Source organism: Cyanistes caeruleus, chromosome 14, assembly GCF_971803275.1.
Source record: "Cyanistes caeruleus chromosome 14, bCyaCae1.hap1.1, whole genome shotgun sequence".
NCBI classification, from domain to species: Eukaryota; Metazoa; Chordata; class Aves; order Passeriformes; family Paridae; genus Cyanistes; species Cyanistes caeruleus.
In genome coordinates, this window is record NC_141714.1 from 4,557,403 (window position 1) to 4,576,563 (window position 19,161).

A 19,161-nucleotide genomic window follows, 5' to 3' on the forward strand; every position below is an offset into this window, starting at 1 on the left:
ATATCCCAAAGGATTCTGCTATAAGCTCCTTTAAATACATTTACATAATCACACACACTCTTAAGAACCCAGGCATGTTTCACAAGTGAAGTGAAGCCTCTGGCAGCACCTCCAGTCAGACAGGAATGCACCTTCCACAAACTCCAAACAGCACCTAGCCAACAGGAAGCCTTTTCTCCCTGGCTATTGCTTCTTTTAGATGTTCTGCCCCTGCTCCTTTCCCCACTGAACGAGGCTGCCATGCACACATCTGTCAGTGGCCCCAGGGAATCACTCCAGCCTTGTTGTACAGTCCCAGTGTGGAAGTACAAATCTGGTCAGCATCTGAAGACACCTGCATGGTGTAAGGACAAAAGCTAAGGGTTAAGGTATCCCTAGGGACTGCAGTACACAGCCTCTCCAGCATAAGTGGACATAACATTTCCAACTTCTTTTTGAAGGTAGTTTCACAGAAAAATTATAGAACTCGTTATATGTTAGGGCCATGTCTTGAAACATATCCAGGAGTTTCTCCTGTTGAAAAAATATAATTAGAGTTTTGAAGATCTGTTTCTCTTGACAAAAATTAGCAAGCAGCACTTATACTACTTGGGATAACACAGATGAATGAGAAGGGCAATACTTTAGGCAATTTAACCAGATGTACTTGAGCTGAGAACAGTGGTACTCAACCAGTCTGATTCTGAAGGGATGAAGAAAGCAAACATCTTGAGTGGCTCCCGAGTTGCTCTCAGGACTGATTCCTTTACAGAATCAAAGTACAGATTCACAATGTAAAATTCAGTATAATCTAACCCAACTCTCAAGTGCTTACAACCTTATTTTACAGCAGAAAAATAAAGTTCATTTAGATTTTGGAAACATCAGTTCAGCTTCTCTCAGCTTTTACTCAGACTTGAAATGAAATGACAGAAGATACATTTTGTAGAAGAGTTTTTTCAAAATGACACATTAGAAATATTTTACAGAAAATAAATTATACATATATATGCAAATAATATACAACACCTACAGAGCTGCAAACACAAAAAGGAAAAGTTACATTTGCATTTGTCAATACAGAAAACGTTGAGCTGGTGGCAATACTGTACAAGTGCTCAAATCAATAAACCACCAAGTGAACACCAAGCTTTCCAGCTGCTCTAGAAGGTCATTATAACCAAAGTTTGCATGAAAACTGTTCTGTAGGCCTCAAAAGGAAAATTAATTTCAGGAAAGTCAGCTTGGTCAGCCTGTTAAAAGTCATATGGGGTACAACAGGGAATTGGGAAACTCACTTTGCTCCAATCCAACACAGCACCCCTGAAAGGCTGATTACCTGCTGCTAAGGAAAGCAGGTCAGGGGTCAACATTACTTATAAATGAAGCACTGCTGCTCACTGCAGTTTTGAGATGGAAAATGTTTGTTTCTCAGTCAAAACAGATACTCCAACAGAGAAACACTAGGGTGGAAAAGGTAGATGTTACATAACTTAGCTCACCAGCTTCAGACCAGGAAGTTTAACTGAGACAAGAGGAGGTTCGGTGTTAGTGAACCAAGCCAGCCTCAACATCTGTGTCTTCACTTTCATAAGAGAGATGTCAGTACAAAAGTGCAGGTTAGAGTAATTGCTCTGTTTCTCTCCTCTGAGGACAGAAGAATTAGTGACAGAGTCCTTTACAGTCTGCTAGTCTGCTCCAGATGACAGAGTTCCAGTGAGTCCCAGGGTCACGCTTCCACATTCCCTGCTTTGCTGCGAGAGGCCTGGGAAACACGACTGATGCTGCTCTCAATAAAGACCTTCAGCCCCTTCAAACCTTGGGAATAGAGATATTCCAGATACCAGTCCCACTTCTTCCCCTGTAAACCAGAAAGAAGAGTCAGATGAGCAGAACAAAGCTTTACCTTAAGCCAATTTGAAAAGGTCTGCAAACTCTGCCTTCCTGTGGGACAACATCCACATGTTGTGTGACATCTGTAAATACCCACAGGTCTACAGGGTCACCTGCTGTCCCCAAAGGGACAGCAATACACATTCTTAGACTGAATCATGATCTTTCTTTAATACTGAAAGAGTTTTATAAATCCCAGTCCTAAAAAGAAGAGTCTATTGGATCAACAGGCAATATGTCAGGAATTAAATGAACATGGATATTAAAGCATTCCTTCCATCACTAGGGGTGATTCCTCCAGATCAGGTTTCAAGTACACTGTGACACAGGAAAGGAAACCAAGTGCCACTGTATTTGCTCAGTGGAGGATTCCTGTTCAAAGCTGTAACAAAGTTACACATCTGTCTCAGAAATATAATATGAAGCAGAATTTGTATTATCAATGAACTTTAAGTGCATCAAGAATGTAACTTTTTCTGGAGCTGCAGAGAACAACAGCCCTGTCCTGACACTCCACTGACTCATGGAGGAAATTCAAAAAATCTCAAATCACTAGCCACAGATACATAACTTCTCAAGTGCTGATGTCCTCTTGTTTGGCCCTTTTAAGAAATTGAATCAAAGCCTACAGCTGGAATTTTTCCCCTTCCAGAATTTTTCTACAGCATTTGTGAGTTTGGTGAATATTATAACCTCATTCTCTTCAACACAGCTGCTAAAAATTGCCTGCTTTATTTACCAAAACAAGAAATCTTACCTTAATTAATTTGAAGTTTAAGGTGGTATCATCAGGAGAAACCTTAAGGAAAGGGAATAAAACAATATCAAGTCAGACAAAAAGTATGTCCAGGGTTGCTGGGTCTCTGCTAAGTCCTCTCCTAAAGCAGGAATTGTAGGCATGCAAAGAAATTTAGGGATTTTTAATCCTGCCTTAGAGGGGGCTTCCAGCATCATACTCTGTGCATAAGTGGCAAGGTAACATCTGGACCCTCTTGCCCTGTGCTGCAGCATTACAGGATAGCAACAGGAATATGCACAGGTACCTTTACCATTGTTTCTCTACAATGTGAAAGTTTTATTTTCAAAACAACAGAAATTCATAACAATGAGAAAGAGCAAGAAGAGAGAACTGACACTGAGAGCAGTGCTTGTGTTCCCCCAGTGCTGCAGAGCAGTGCCCTCTGGTGCTCAGCACTGCTGAGGAAAACGTGTCCCTGAAGTTCAACATCTTTTCCTCCTGCTGTAAAACACATTTGTCATACCTGCTAAGCAAAATTTCTCCTAGTTCTACAGTAGGAAGAGAATGCAAGAATTCCCCACCAGAAGGTTTTGGGTGTTTTTTAAGTGATTTTGAGGTTGGGTGTTTTTTGGTTGTGTTATGGTTGTTGGTTTGTAGTTTGGGATTTTTTTTAAATGTGCAAAACCTACAAAGAAGAATTAGGAACCTGTGTCAGGGAGAGTTTGGGTTGAATAGCAGGAAAAGGTTCTTCCCACTGAAGGTGACTGGGCAGCGGGATAGGCTCCCCAGGGAAGTGGTGACAGCACCAAGCCAGACAGAATGCAAAAAGTGTCTGGAAAACACTCCCAGGCACAGGGTGGGATTCTTGGGATTTCTCCTCTGCAGAGGCAGGAGTTGGACTTCAAGATTTTTGTGGGTTCCTTCCACTGCAGAATATTCCATGATTCTAGGTAGCCCAGAACAAAAATTATGTGGACAAGAGAGATAAGAAATATACAACTCATTTCCTTGGTCTAACCAAACCAAAATAGATTCCTTGAGCAAAGACAAAACCTGAGTTTAATCAGCAGTAAGACACAAACTAGCTTGATTCAAGACACTGAGCACATAAAGGCAAATTTTTCAAGTGTTCCTAAGCAGAATTCTTTGCTTCAACTTCTCAGGTGCCCCTTGCTTCATTTCAGGAGTCACACCTATTGCCTCAAGCCTGCCAGTGTTTCTCACAACAAACTGGCATCTTGGTCCTTGGACAGCCTACCAAGCCTGGTTTCTTGGAGATGCACACACATCTTGGAGCAATAACAGCTCTGGCAAACTGTTCCCTCCCTCAGCAGCTGCACTGAAAACATGATAAGACCCACAGTTCAAGAGAACTCCTGGCAGAACTCACACCAGCCAAGACAACACAGCTCCATGTTATCTTGCCTCTGTACTTGAAGCAGCTACTTGGATTTCTATTTTAATAAGCAAAAAAAGCTACCACATGAGGCAGAAAGCACTGCTAACAAATTCTGCCATGAATTGCTGTATATAATTTAACCATGTATTTCTTGACTTTCTAGAGTTTAAATATTTAGATCACTCTGCCTATTTTGTGGGGCAGAAAGCACCTTTGGTAAGCTTTTACAGAAGTGTCATTTATTTCATTAATTAGCAATTTTAGTTCTAGCTCAAAATTGTCATAAGTACAAATTCACATCTAAAACTGCTACATTCATACATTCAACTGCTTTCATCCCACACAAAGTAAGACTCTTCAAATTGTGCCATTAATCTGACAAACACAGAATGCTACAGCAGCTTTTGAAAGATGCCTCTTCCAGTCAGCCAGGACACAGAGACACTTCTCTAGAGAAGCACTCAAGACAGAACATCTGGTGCCATGAAAGATCCAAATCTTGGCCCACATCATTACCTGCTGCAAGAATTGAACAGAGTAGCCCATCAAGGCTGGATGATAGACAATGTTAAAGCTGTTTTTTATTTCCTTCACTGCAGTTTTACTCAGCAGCTTATCATCCATACGAAGTCCTTGAGAATGAATATCCTTCTGGAATGCACTGGATGTCCACAGACAGCCCACCATAGCTATTATGTACTTGTTGTACTCTTGGTATGTCTGGTTACTGAACTTGAACTGCAGTATTTTCTGAGGGGGAAAAAGAAAAATCAATAAATAACATCCTCAAAGCAGCTGTGTGCTCCCTCCAGTCTTTAAAAGATGGTCAAAAAAAGATGGCCAAAGCTCCCACCAGTCTTTAAGAGATGGCCATTAGTACACCTCCCCTCCATTCAACCCAATTCCTTGCTAAAATCTGTTCTAGGACATAACAGATGTGTCCACAATACCTTTTTATTCAGCTCATTTTCTTTTGCAGCCACCAAGTTGGTTCGATACCTGAAAAAAAAAACAAAGAGAAAATTAGGGGCCTATAAATTTTTACTATACGCCTGTGCTGAAAAACATTGGAGGAATTTATCAAGAAAACTTATTTCCACCATGAGAAAGATCATCAAACTTTGTTAATGAAAGAGAGACATGAAAAAGAATTCAAAGGGACTTTATCACTTGGCAGAGTAGGAATGTATCTAATAATATTAGTCTCTTAAATGATTCACACATGACCAGTTTTGCCTGGGACAGTCACCTTCATAGAGGCAACACACAAGAATGGACATTCAGCCTTAAAATCAGCAGAGAAATGCAGTGTGTTTTTAAGAAGGGAGACTTTCATTCACTAAGCAAAGAAACAGAAGCCACTGGAAGTAATGCAACTTGACAGTTGTTCTATATAATAAGCACTAGCTCTTCTTATTTCCTAGAGACCTTCCTGTCATGTTAATTACCCTGAAGATTCCTTAGAGGAAAAGCCACATGGAGAGCCCTGCACCAGCTGTCAGCTATTGACCACTCTTCTCCTCAGATGCAGCCACTGGAACTAACAAGGCTAAGAAGTGTAGCCTTGGTGGTGGATCCTGCAGAGCAATAAACAGTGCTGTCTTTGGCCTTGCCACCAGCACAAGGCAGTCCCAAATTCCTGGAGTTTGGAGGTGGAAGAAGCGCTTCCTGCTCAGCACATGACAGAATTTGTAAGGAAAAGCTCAAGTGTAGTAGCCAAAGTACAGGACTGAGAAGTTGTGTAGTTACTACTGTTAACTCCAGCTAGTTGACTTTAGTTCTCTCAAAACAATATGGGAACTTCTTCCTTCACATATCAAAGATATGCAAATAATACCAGGAAAGAGGTCAGAATCCTGCTGTTTTGGATAACAGACTGAAAAAAAAAGAGGAGGAACTACAGCTATAAAATCATTTATCATGAAAGCTGGACACAAGAGGAATTTTTACCTCTGCCTTGCACAGCAAGAAGTAGATCCCAGGTTTTTACAACAAAGTCCTTTCATTTCCAAAAGACTGAAAGAGAAGACAAGGAGTCCCTGCAGCCCACACCTGTTGTAGTACCTGTACATAATGTAGCAGAGCTGATTCAAGTTGACAGAATCCATGCTGAGCAGTGCTGGGTAGAAAACCCCAGCAGGAGGCATTATCAGCAAAGGCAGGTTGTACTTCACGTACATGTCACACACCTGCAGAAATGAAGCACATCCAAGCTGATTATTACTGCCAAAGTAATGATTATTACAAACTTCCAAGGATGTAAGAGCAACAGAGAGCATGACACTGAATTCCAGCCAGATCCATCAACTTCATCCAAAGGGGAAGGCCAAGGTGTCATATGCAAGTGCTGTTACCCATAAATTTTGCGCATTTTTAATGGACAATTCAGTTACAAACAGATCCCAGGACTATCACTGTTTTTTCAGCTGTTCCCAACCTAAACTGTAGGAGCTGCTGCTGTTGTTACAGCATGGCTGGAGTTCACAGTAAGCACAACTACAGAGAGGACATGAGGAAGCTGGAGAATAGACTTAAGGCCATTTGATGCTGTTTGATTGCCTACAGCACAAACTAGAAAAAAAAAACAACACATTTTTAAGGAAACATTTAAGGAAAAAAACCAAGATATGTAGCTTGAAATCGAACTGATCACTGTTCTTTTCTTTAAGTCAACATTAAAAAAGCAGGTTATGCCCCTACTGTTACTTCTCCCTCCTCAGTTCACCTCTGAATTAAGAGCAACCACTTTCTAGCAGCATATTTAGTTCTGCCTGTAGAAGCAAGAACAGCAGCTTTCACCTGTACATCTACCCAGTATTCGGAATATTCTTGCATTTCATCAAAAAGTTCTGTAAACTAGAATGAGGAAGATGTTTTATGCTTTAGCTTAAAAATACAAACAGCCTTAGGAGTACTTGAAACAAAAGACAAAATGACTGGGATACACACAGTCTCATAGAAATCCAGAATGAAGTACATCAAGAATGTGGAATTGTTTTCCAAACGCAGTGCAACAGTAGAGATCCATCCCACAAAGTGGACCAGTTCAGCCACCACATTCACTAGTCCAGAGAGGGTGGTGTTCCTGCAGCAATGACATGGCACAACATTACAGATATGTCTTTGCAAACAGCAACATGGAAAATGGTAAAACAAAATTAAAGTTTATGCTTTTGCCCCATCTAATACTCAACAACAGACACTTGTTCTTCAATACAGCCAGTAACACATTGTTATCAGCACCATTATAAACACCCAGATATCAGTGTTACCAGATTTTGAATTCTGGACACTTCAATTTCCAGTGTCAGCAGAAATGCTTCTAAAGAAAGACAAAGAACAGTACTGAAAAGGTAGCTTACAATATAGCAGAATCATAACAGCATTATTAACTTTCTGGTTGGTTTTTATGCTGGGTGTTAGGGCTAGAATACAGATCTAAATACACCGGTGAGAAATGCACAGAACATGGTTTGCATCCTTTAAAGTCAAACTTACAAAGAAGAAAACTCCAAATCCATTTGGATCACATTGCAATTTAACCAGTTCTGCAACAGCTCTTTCAGGCTCTCAAGAATACTGCACTGCAATAGGCAAAAAGAAATCAGGTTGATGACAATTTATGCAAGCAAATAATCCCAAACAAAGAATGCCTTGAGAATTGGCATATCCAAGGAAAGGTACCAGGAGTGTGCCAAGAGCAGTGACATAGTTGCACAACCCTAGAACTGAATGTATGTGTTGTATATCGCATCTCTGGAGAATGTGAATTTCAAGTAGAGAAAAACCACCAAAAAAACAGTTTTAACAAGTAGTTAAACTTGTTAATTGAACTATTGTGTTGTGTGCTATCAGTTCTTTTTATCTCCGGTGCCCCAGCTTAATTCCAGTCAAAAAAAGGAAGATATCTTAAAGGCATCAATTTCCTAAAGAAGTTAAACTGTAAGTATATATTTTATCTTGTTTGGGCACAGACTTCTCAAAAGGATGTTTCCTATACAATCCCTCAGACTGCTACACCTAACACAAGTACAGATAGGAGTATAAACTAGAAGTAAGCAGCCATTATATTCATTTAAATTACCTTAAAGTAAATAGATGATGTGAAAAAGAGCTGTGCCAGGGGATCATAGAGATATGACTTAATGTCTGAAAAAAATGAGAAAGCAATAGGATATCAGTGCACAAATTCTATGCCCTGAGATAGCCCCACAGTCCAAGTCACCCAAAGGATCTGCAGCACATACCAGAGGAACTGCTGAGGGGGATCCAACTCACAAGTTTGAGGATTTCTGAGCGGCAGCAGACACCATCCCAGAGAGGAAGGGTCTTATAAAGGAACTCTTCACAGGCAGAAAATCCCTCCTGCAAAGCAGAAGAGAAGCATTCAAAAATTCATCTGACTGCACCTTGCCACACTCGCATCACTCTGGAGAAGGGAAGAGACATACACCTACTTCCAGCCATTACACTCACATCACTCTGGAGAAGGGAAGAGGATTACACCTACTTCCAGTCATACTTACCAGGACATTCAAATTATTGAATTAATCAATTAAGAAAAATAGTTCTTAGACTATTTTTCCTGCAGAAAACAAGGCCATTTCCAGAATATAGATAAGTGCCAGAAGTTCTTTAAGGGAAGACTTTGTGAAACCCTTGGCTTCCACAAACATGCACTTACCTGCAACAAACATTCTGCCTTGTAGATAGTTTCCAGGAAGCTCCTGAATTCTTCTTCATGTGGTTTATCAACCACACACCAGGTGCATTCTGAACAGGAGAGAATACTGTACTTGAATATGAGCACAGCAAGAACAAGCACAATGAGAAACCAAATTCAGTTCTCCTCCAGTAGCTGTTTTAACACTCTATAGTTATCTCTGTAAATCTGAATAGCAAAGCACCATTAAAGAAAAGTGTGAAAAGCCTCAGACACCCTTTAGCTCCCTACCTCACAAGATAATACTGAAGTTCCTACCTTCCTGGAGCATCTGGCCCATCCAATAGTAGAGCCTCAGGTAAATAGATTCATCTTTCACACAATTCATGTAGTGAAGCAATAAGGGGTTTGTTAGCACTGAACCCATCTGGGAAGGAAACTGCAAGAAAAAAAGAAAATAATAATTATTCAGTATTTACATCAATAAACTGCCAGAGAATCTCATGTTCAATCTTTTTACCAGCAACAAGACCATTCCCAGGACTCATCCACCATCCTCAGTTAGGACTAGATGCTCTCTTAGAATTAGATAGCAGCCCACACACTACTCACACATAAACAGGGCATAGAGGAACATCCTTTGAACTCCCAAAACATTCACCAAGACCTTTCTGAAACTCACCTCTAGATGGTGGATATTTTGTAGGAGCTGAGGGAAGGTCTGCAGCTGCTCCACTGGAAAAGACCTGCTTGTACTGTACAAATAAACACTGTTCTTTTCCCCTTCCTCTTCTAAATTATTTGTGTTTGTACTGGTTGCAGGTATAACCAACTGGGCATTCCATTTCTGTAGAAAGGAAAAAATAAATTACTCAGATTCCAATGCAATTGGCTGCACTCATGAACCATGTTCCCAGAAAGACCAATTTTACAAAAAAGGTATCCAGGCTTTCATTATAATTGACTGTTGCATTTCTCTATAATTACTCCCCGCTTTCCTGTGCCAAAATAAAGCCAGACTCACATTATTTGCCAATATTCATAATGAAAACCATGACTTGGCACCTTCTAGGTGTGCCTTAGGTCCATAACATACCCTTTTTCGTGACTGAGGTTGGGACGTGCCTAAAAACACTGCCTGGGACAGAGGAGAGGTTCCCTGGTTTCTTTGCCTTACTGCAGTGATTGCTGCTTTCCATGGGCCCTCTGGATTCTTGAAGTAACTCTAGAAACAGAAATCAGACATCCATGCAAGAAGCCCAGCTAAGACAAAGCAACAGAAAGATCAGTTTCTACTCTGATTAACATCGCCACAGTAATGTAAAGATACACTTGATAGATTTTCACAGCACAGAACTCTCATCATTCATTAGTTTCATCACCTTTGGTCAACAATTTAACAGTTGGGCTTTTATTTCCTTTGGAACAATGTCCCCTTTTTCAGAAGGGGTCTCCAACACTTCTATTTTATAATTTTAATTCAAACCAATCATCAATTCATAGATTAAGTCTCAAGTATACGTTAAAATTAAACGGGACCAAGGTATGCTCATGCAGTTAATAAAAGAATTTCCTGAATTCAGCATCAGTGACACTCACATAACATAACAATGCTATGAGTAGCCAAATACTCAATGTAGATATTACCACAGAAAGTTGGAAAAGCTAACACCTTTTCTGCACAAAAAATAAATAAATTTGACATTTCAATGCCGATCAGTCTTTAAACTCTAATCAAGTGCCAACCATCACAAAACCATTCAGATCGTCTTGGACCTAGTTAATCAAGCTTTTAGTACACAACGTAGTGTGCTCATAAAGACAGTTGAAGAAATATTTGGGATCTAGTTCCTAGTAATTTACTGCACTTCTGTGCATGTTAAAAAATGTAAATTCTCCAACAGATGACTGTGCAGCACAATGTAAAGTATAAATTTAGAGAATATAAATACACAAGCAGATTGAAATAAATTTTATTTTATAGAAACTCAACTTGCCTGCAAATAAATTAAATGTCTGTTCTAAAAAACCAACAAAAATCTCAAACTTTTAAGTCTATCCCACTGAAAGAAAATTTTGTTGCAATAGCAACAAAGAGCACCAGCTGCTCTTTTCTCATATATCTGGCTCTGGTACATGTTTCTACTTAGTCAAAGGGCTGAGCATACACACCTCTCTTAGGCCTCTCTAAAAGGGGAGTAATTTTTTACTGTTCCTTGCATCTCTGACAAATCAGTTTCCTACATTTTTTAACTGCTTTCTTCTCTCTCCAAGTGCAGAGCTCCACTGTCATTTGTACTTGAGAATGGCAGCAATTAGAAGAATACCTTGACAAATTAGACAGTTTGTTTCCTGCAGAACTTAATATTGTGTGAAACAAGTCAAACCCAGCAGGAACACCAAAAGGATTAAAGTAATCCTCATAAAACAAAGGTAGATGTCATTCCTTACCAAATCATCTCATTATACTGAAGAGGAAACAAACACAAGGCAAGGAATCCTCATCTAAACCTGATTTTACTCAGTGAAAATAGGAAATAGAATTAATCTTCACTAGTAAATCTGCTACAGTTTAAATAGGAAGCTCCATACAAATACTGTAGTAAATCCTGGTTCTGAACTGACTAAATTTAATTCCTTACCTTCATTTTCCCAGAAAGGGTTATGGTCACCTGCTCTGGGCAGAAAAGTTTGTAAAGTGATAGCAGAGCTTGTAGATGAGACTGCATTCCCTGTCAAAATAACAGAACAAGAGGGAAAACATGTGGGGTATGTTTTTAATATAGAAACTGAATGCTATATTTTAAAAGCAAAAAACCCCAGGGATCAGTAAAAGCTAAAATTCTAGAGCTACACATCACCAAGTAAACACAGATAAACAACGGTGAAAGTGACAGAAACAACAAAAACTGGAACAATAAATAACTAAAGGAAGAAGTCTGAAGATCTTTCTGCAATCATAACTGATAAAAGGGAATTTAACAATCAAAGTGATAATAAATAGTCTTCTGCTGTCTAAAAAACGTGTTATTATAGCAATGGTTTTTTTCTTTTAAAAAGGGGAGCATGGTCCTCTACAATCTCACATTTTTCAGTCATTTTTCGTACCACTTGAAAAAGGAAGATGAATAGAAAATTAAAGACTAATAGATAAATGAAGCTGCCCCTTGCTTCAGAGATTTCACCATACCTGGTCACCAAACACTGAGCTTGGCATATATCACTGCATGTGCTCACAAAACACACATGAAAATTAGGGATGCATGTCCAAGAGAGAAACTTTGATGCTACAAAGACTAAAACCTACAATTTCAAGTCCATCTGCTCTTCTCCACTCTGTAAGGACATTAGTCTTACAAAGTTAGATTTTTAACCACATTATTAACCACAGTTCAAACTCTACAACATCTGAAATAAACTCACCATTTTTGCTTGGAGGTCAAGCAGAGTCCTAATCCGAAAAGACTTGACTGGAAAAACAATTAAGAATATAAAGGATTTAAAAAATACCATATCAGACATTTAAGCAAAAGTTATATAAGCAATATTTTTATTATAAAGTCATGAAAAAGCAAGAAGAACCAGTAATCCTTATTTCTAGGGTAATATAGAAGTTTCCAATTCAGCAAGTGTTACACAAAGTTTTGCCTGAACCACCACTAATTCTTCCTTGCATTAAAAGCACAATATTGGCTAATCATTGTATCAGCTGTATTGGAAAAAAAAAAAAAAGGCAGTACCAGCAAACAGGATCAGAAATAAAATGGTATTTCAGCTCACACAGGTAAGACTCACCATTTTCTTTCCTGGTCAGCAGGTAGAGCAGGTGGCAGACGTAGGGGCACTGCAAAGCAAAGGCAGCCATGAGCTCTCCTGCTGCTGCAGACACACAGCCAGGACACGCAAAAAAGCAGCACAAGAGAAAGCTCCATGTACCAACTTCATTTGAAACTTCATCACTGCACTATGAGCAGTCCTGACAGTAACCAAGCCATTTAATTAACTTGGATAATGTCTTTAGCAACATTATCTAGAAATTACAAGAGTCAGCAGTGAAAGTGCTTTTGAAAATTACATTTTCTAAAGGAAAGGCACCTTTGAACCAGTATACTTTTTTAGAGCTTTTAACTGCAGCTGAGGCTGGAAAGGGTCTTAAATTAGTTTCAAGCCAACTCTGCTGCACTTTCCAGCTGACCCTGAATGCCTGAAAAAGCTATTTTAAACATTAAGAAGTTAAATCCAGTTTTATGGAAAGATTATAACTAAAGTTAATATAAAACCATTAAAAACATTACAAAAAATATAGCTCAGAACTTTTGGAATTTGTTTTAACTACAAAATATCTTAAACTGAAAGAACATTAACAATCTCATACCTAACATGATTGCCAAGATCATTTTAGTATGCACTGATTTCAAACACTTCAAAATTCCTAGATTTTACAGTTGCCATATGGCAGAAATTGCCTGAATGCATGCTCTCTTTTAAGCTATATTTCAAATTAATTAAGTGGAACAGTAATTAGTTTCTTACCTTAAATAAACACTGCTCTAAAATGCTTGTTTTTTTCTTTTTGCTCAAAGTACAAGTCAGTTTCTGCTCAGAAGCAGGAGACTTTACCTGCTGATGTCTGACAATCCCAGAGACCACTGTTACTCTTGGGAATTTAGACAGAATAAATGGTCACACTCTCTGTGATACAGCATAGCAATTCTTGGATACATGTTTAAGCAAACAGACCACAGCAATCTTACTGTACTTGGCTGTTTATGGATCTGAATTACCCAGCAGTCTTATAATGCAAAGAGAAAATGAAAAAGGAAAACCAGACATCAGAAAATGGTCTCTATCCAACACCTACTCCAGACTAATTCTAGCATTAATATGCATACTACTAATGAACATTTAGGTTTATTTTGTCAGCTCCATATGTTCTTCAGCTCTCCTTACCATCTTCTCATCTTGCAGGAAGGAGAAGAAGAAACCATAGAGGGCATGAAGTTGTTCCTTATGATCAATGAAGTCAAACACTGTGATCAGCCACTTTAAAAAAAGCAGCTGCAGACAGGAAAAAAACAAAAAAACACATTACATTAAGTGATGGGCAAAAGCAAGGCAGAGGAAACAGAACTCGGCTCAAGACACAATCAGTAAGGATACACACCATTCTTAAGGATAAACAGAGAGCTACAGACAAACAGTTCTGGGGTAATTCAGTTGCAGAAAGGGATTGACCAGATAAAGAACTAGCCCCATCATTGTTGTTGTCAACTGGGTTTTGGTTTCCATAACCATGGGACCCTATTTGGATATCAGTGGTGATTGAGAAAGAAGGAATCCGATAAATGGGACACATGTGGGCTCAGCCTGGAGAAAAGGAGGCTCAAGGGGGACCTTCTCACTCTTTACAACTCCCTGAAAGAAAGCTGAAATGAGGCAAGGGCCAGCCTCTTCTCCTAAGTACGAAAGTGATAGGACAAGAAACAAGCAATAAGTTCTGCCAGGGAGGTTGAGATTGGTTAACAGGAGAAATTTCATCACTGTCAAGCACTGGAACAGACTACCCAGGGTAGTGGCAGAATCAGCACTCCTGGAGGGATTTAGAGGATGTGCAGCTGTAGATCCTGGGGACATGGTTGGCTTAGCAGCATTAGGTTAATGGTTGGATCCTGTGGTCTTCATCTTCTCCAACCTAAATGGTTCTATCACATAAATCTTTGAGCAGACCATGAGAACGTAAAAAGACTCTTTTCCTAATGTTAAGTCATGTTGCCATGACCAAGGTGCACATAACCTAAGGGACACCTCATGCACCAGAAGTATTTCACAATGTTTGTGGAGGCACCATTCTTGAGTTGAAAGATAAAAGACAAGCAGGAACCAAATCTCCACTGACACTTTTAATGTGTTTCTTGGTTCCCATTGCCATTCCAGCAACGGGCATCTCTGCTAGTCTTATTAAATGATAGTACCTTGTCATTTAAAATATACTCTGTACATTAAAACCTCAGGATTTTTGACTCCCCAAAATAACATGTTGTTATGGTTCCGGTGCAGAAGCAATAACTACTGTAAACACTTACTAAGTTACCTGGATGTTGCCTGAGCATTTGCTGACACAGAGCCAAGACACAGCTGTAACCACAGAATTTTCTGGTACCACTGAGGCAGGAATCAGGCTCTTCAATAAACGAGTATTCACTGTATCAGCTGGAAAAAAAACAACTTCAAATGAGATAGTGCTCATGTACCAGGTTCTTCAATATTGTTTTGCAGCTTAATTTGCAGCAAAATTACCTCTGGACAAAATGATTCAGAGCTTCCTTGCTCAAATAACAGTGTATAAGGACTTATAAGAATTTATTAAGGACTTGCCTATACCTCAAAATGATGACAAATAATTCAATGCAGCTTAACAAAAGAAAATGGAGACGATACCAAAGCATGTCAGAAAAAATAATTTTATGCTACAGTACTGTAAACACATTATCTCAGCAGGTTTGATTTGAGGGGAAAGGCACATTCACAGAAGATACACCAGAAGTATAGAAATGCTGTACCAAATTTGCCACTGAGCGCCACTTTCAGCAATATCTCGAACCCTTCAGGGGGCAGCCCTTGTTCCAGGGCAGTACTTTCCACTGCATTCAAGTGTTTCTGCAGAACACTGTTCTTCTTCAGTGCAACACAGTCTTGAACTAGGAAAAACAAATAGTACAAGCACAGGATGAAACTTCTGAACAGAAATTAACTTAAAGCTTCTCTGAACTGTCCCTGCACATCTTCTTGACATTTTAAAATTAAGTAACAAAGCAGAAAAACTTTTAAGACATTAAAGAAACATTACATAGCTCAGGGATTAAAGAGGGAAAACAGAAGTAAAATTATTCTAAAATTATTAATATTTTAATAAGAAATATGTAGAGAGACTTTTTACAAGAGCATGTAGTGACAGGACAAGGGAAATGGCTTCAAACTGAAGGAGGTTTAGATGGGATACTGGGATAAAATTGTTTACTGTGAGGGTGATAAGGCTCTGGCACAGACTGCCCAGAGAAGCAGAGGCTGCCCCATCCCTGAAAGTGTTCAAGGCCAGGCTGGATAGGGCCCTGAGCAACTTGATCTACTGGAGGGTGTCCCTGCCCATGGCAGGGGTGTTTGGTGCCTCCAATCCAAACCATTCTATGCTATTCCCTTTTCTTTACATAGTAGTAACACAAAACTTCTACGACACTAAACAAATAATACATACCTCAGGCATTAAAGAGGGGAAACAGATATAAATTAGTTTTGGTTTTGTTTTTTTTTTTAATTAAGAATGTAGTTATTATCTTCTCAATCCTAAATAACCACCCTAAAAATGCTCTTACCTTTCTCCAAGTAGCTCAAAGCTTGCTCTAGAGATCCTTCCTGGCTATCGTATTTCTCATCATTAACAGATTGCTGATTCTGCAAACTTTTTTCAGAGTCAATTCCCCCTCCTTTTCGCCATGCAGAGAGATCAGTTTGGCTTTTATGATGACCTTGCAGAGACAGCCTTGGGGCCTTGGAACTCTGCCTTCGCTGCATCTTTTCAGACTCACAGCTGAGAATGGAGAATTTTACTCATTTGTCATGTGAGAGCCAATCCTTCATTAGGCAAGAAAAGAGATCAGCTGATGAATGTCACAGAACTGGTTCCCTGTGAGGAAAAGAAACATTTGTTTTCTTAACAAGCAGATTTTAAATTCAGAAGAAATTAGTCAGAGATGACTATTCCCTAAAAGATCAGAGAAAATCCTCAAAGATGCACAGACAACAGTGTATCAAAACTCTCATCTCACATTAAAAAAGAAAAAAAATCCCAAGTAAAAGTTAACACAAGCTCCTTTCAAGTTAAACATTATCTGATACAATCTCATATAGCATTTTCATTAAAAAATAAACATAACCAGAAAGTTAACAAAACACAACCAAGTTTTCTTCTGAGTTAATTCTGTACACAATTATTTTCCTTACTTGTATTGTGTATGCCAATACAAACAGTCAACAAGTCATGATTCTCTGCAAGGTTACATACAGATGGTAGAGGATCATAGCAACACTTTTCTTCCTATTTCACAAAAATTAGATTCTTCTGCAGCCCTCCTACTAATCAGCTTGGATTAGAAAAATTAAGAAATTTTGATAAGCTTCCAAATGAGGCATAAGAGCTACCAACAGTCCCAAACTGCACAGCAGTGGGTGAAATACAGGCACAAAAAGTGGCATTTTCTCTTCAACATGTTGAAGAGATCAACGTTTTACCCACAAAATCAGAAAATTTGCTACAATTTCCTGAACATGGTAGAGTGTGCACCCCTATCCCTGGATTGCTGGGACCTATTTCCTGACACAATAAAACAGAATGACTTTCAATTCATATCCCTCTCCATCTCTCACTTCCTTATGAAGTTAGAACCGTCACTATTTCCCTATAGGTTTGTTTGCCACTTTCCCGTGCAGCAAAGCTCAGTGACCACAGTCTGGATTACAGCAACAGCTTTCTCTCAGCTCCCTCAACACCTTCTCTACATGTGTTTTGATTTCTTTTGTCCTGCAGGAGTTCTACCAGAAAGGTTTGGTGAAGAAGAGAGCAGCTGGAAGGGCAGTTCTGGCTGATAGCGAGCCCAGCCCTGCGCAGCCCCTCAGAAAAGAGGAATGTGGCACGAGCGCTCCTCACCCTCCTCCCAAGCACCCCCTTCCCCAGCAGCCGCCACCGCGACTGCCCCAGGGCCACCCGGAGTATCCCCAGGGGACAGAGGAGGCGAGGCCTTCCCGGCCCGGCCCAGCCGAGCGCCCCGGGGCCCTCAGAGCGGCGGCGGGGCCCCCTGGCCCTCAGAGGGGAGCCGGGCGGGGGGAAGGGGGGAGTCACTGACCACCCCCTCCCACGACCACTGACCCGGCCACAGACCATTCCGGGGCAACCCTCCCGCTGCCCTGGGCACCGACCCCTGCTGCCACGACCACTGACCCTGCCGCTGCTCTGGCCACTCACCATTCCAGGGCCAAGCCTCCTGCTGCCCTGAGCACTGATCACCCCTCCACACGGCCACTGACCCCACAGCAACCGCCTCCCGCCAGCTCCAACCGTCCCTACGTTCAAACCCCGCCGCCACCGCCCCGCGCATGCGCAATGACCGCAGCCGCCCCTCAGCACCGCCCCTGACCGGCGCGTTCCCTCCCAGCCGCGCATGCGCAGCGCGGCCACAGCGCGCTGTGGGCAGCAATGACGGCGATGCTTCCGCCCTTCCTGCGCCAGGCGCCTCTGCGCATGCGCGGCCCGTGCGGGGCGGGAATTCCCCGTGAGGGGAAGTACTCCCTCCCCTCAGGTGTCTTCTCAGCTACCGGGCAGGGAACGTCAGCCTGAGATTACGTTTTAAAGAAGAGGGTGGGAGGGGAAAAGGCGCATGTAAAGCGAGACAGTAACCCTGAGGCCGACCGGAACGAAATGAGGTGTGTGGAGATAAGAGGGGAAAAAACAGAAAGAAAGAATTAAAGAAAAAAAAAAAAAATAAAGAAGAGTAAATTAGCATCGAGGTCTTACAGAAGGAGTAGATCTGTTCTTGTCACTTTCAGCGAGCACAGATGGCTGGAAGCGTCCAAAAATAGCTATTTAATGCTGGGGGCAGTGAAAGAGGTCAGCCCGCTAAGATAAATACAGAATTCTTGTTACTGGGCTCCAAGATGAGTTGTCTCGCTCTGTAACAAAGAACACGCAGCCACTGCTGCGGGTCGGTTGTTCATATCCCTGCAAATGTGAAAAAATGGGAATTTTTTAGTATTCACTGAACAGTCTAAAGCTTTTACAGAGATAGCCTTTGCTCCTTGGGATGCTTTATTTTATTATTATCATCTCTACAAGGTTCAGTGAGGAATGTTACAAAAAATAAACACAATTTTTCCCAAAGGTTTCCTGGGTTGGATGCCTAGGTGAAAGGGCTGCACCAGTTCAGTTGTGTAGGAATGCACAGCATGGTGTGGGTTTGAGTTAGTGGTATTTTTATTTAGTTCTGAATTAAAACACAATAACCCCAGTCAGGGGCATGGTAGTTAAAGCATCTTTGGGGAAATAAAGGGAATTCTGTATATATATTTTGGGTGACCTTGAGATAGTCTCTGAAGATGAGATTGTGTAACAGAGGCGGCCTTCTGGTTCCTTTGCTCAGGGTGCACATCTGATAAGAATCTAGTCCATCTGGAGCTCTGGGAGGAGGCTTTTTGAGCACATTTATATTTATATATATAAATATATGTATATATATGTGTGTATATATATATGTATTTATATTTATACAGGGCTGCATCTGTTTTAGCAAACTTCAGGAGAAAACTGCATATGAACATCCATCATCAATTTTTATAAAGATACAATGCTGATAGTTTATTTGAGTTACCTTTTCTCACTGCTGCACTGAACTGTAGCAGAAATTTATTTGAGACTGTTTCAGTGAGATACCCAAATGTCTC

The 19,161-nt window shown here is 40.5% G+C and overlaps 1 protein-coding gene across 2 annotated transcripts; it reads right to left on the minus strand.

Moving 5' to 3' along the window:
• Positions 1-867: 867 nt before the first annotated feature.
• On the minus strand, positions 868-18,044 carry CENPI (centromere protein I). Of its 2 annotated transcripts, none has more exons than XM_023926974.2 (21): positions 17,690-18,044; positions 16,044-16,354; positions 15,234-15,371; positions 14,765-14,883; positions 13,624-13,731; positions 12,469-12,517; positions 12,097-12,143; positions 11,316-11,405; positions 9,770-9,898; positions 9,356-9,520; positions 8,992-9,112; positions 8,695-8,783; positions 8,258-8,375; positions 8,095-8,159; positions 7,509-7,594; positions 6,960-7,095; positions 6,075-6,199; positions 4,961-5,009; positions 4,527-4,760; positions 2,630-2,671; positions 868-1,840 (listed from the first exon to the last, which is right to left on the minus strand). In XM_023926974.2, the coding sequence occupies exons 2-21, from the start codon at positions 16,240-16,242 to the stop codon at positions 1,709-1,711; spliced, it is 2,241 nt and encodes a 746-aa protein (XP_023782742.2). In that variant the 5' UTR covers positions 16,243-16,354; positions 17,690-18,044; the 3' UTR covers positions 868-1,708. The 2 variants fall into 2 exon arrangements, with proteins under 2 accessions (XP_023782742.2, XP_023782743.2); XM_023926975.2 differs by having other exon boundaries at positions 14,757-14,883; positions 17,690-17,887.
• Positions 18,045-19,161: the final 1,117 nt, after the last annotated feature.